The following is a 728-nucleotide window of genomic DNA, read 5'->3' on the forward strand; positions in this document are numbered from 1 at the left end:
TTCTTTGATGAATCTAGCCGCCAAAAGCTTTTGCACCTCCTCGCCGATGGCCCTGTGCTTTTCCTCGTTGAATCGGCGTAGGCGCTGCTTCACTGGCCTGGAACCAGCCTGGATGTCTAAGGCATGCTCAGCGACCTCCCTCGGTATGCCCGTCATGTCCGAGGGACTCCACGCGAACATATCGGCATTTGCGTGGAGAAAGTCGACGAGCACGGCTTCCTATTTGATGTCGAGGGTGGCGCTGATCCTCAGCGCCCGATCATCGGGGTAGGTGGGGTCGACTGGGATGAGCTTGACGGCCTCCGCGGGCTCAAAAGTCCCAGCGTGATGCTTGGAGTCGAGCGCCTCGCTACCGAGTCGGTCGAGGTTGACGATGAGGGTCTCGGCCTCTACGATAGCCTTGGCGTACTCGATGCACTCAACATCGTAGTCGTATGCATGCTTGTATGTGGACTTGACAGTGATGACGCCGTTGGGGCCCGACATCTTGAGCTTGAGGTAGGTGTAGTTGGGGACCACCATGAACTTGGCGTAGCATGGCCGCTCCAAGATGGCGTGGTACGTTCCCTTAAACCCAACCACCTCGAAGGTGAGGACCTCCTTGCGGTAGTTGGAGGGAGTACCGAAGCAGACGGGTAGGTTGATGCGCCCGAGGGGCCGCGTGTGTTTCCCTAGCACAATGCCGTGGAAAGGCGTGACGTTACCCCGGAGCTACGACTGGTCAAGCT

The 728-nt window shown here is 58.4% G+C and overlaps 1 protein-coding gene across 1 annotated transcript; it reads right to left on the bottom strand.

Moving 5' to 3' along the window:
* Positions 1 to 219: 219 nt before the first annotated feature.
* LOC136470251 (uncharacterized) lies at positions 220 to 522 on the bottom strand. The gene has a single exon (XM_066468157.1). It carries the CDS (start codon positions 520 to 522, stop codon positions 220 to 222), a length of 303 nt encoding a protein of 100 aa, XP_066324254.1.
* Between the last annotated feature and the right edge of the window lie 206 nt (positions 523 to 728).

Source organism: Miscanthus floridulus, chromosome 8 (genome assembly GCF_019320115.1).
Source record: "Miscanthus floridulus cultivar M001 chromosome 8, ASM1932011v1, whole genome shotgun sequence".
Taxonomy (NCBI): Eukaryota; Viridiplantae; Streptophyta; class Magnoliopsida; order Poales; family Poaceae; genus Miscanthus; species Miscanthus floridulus.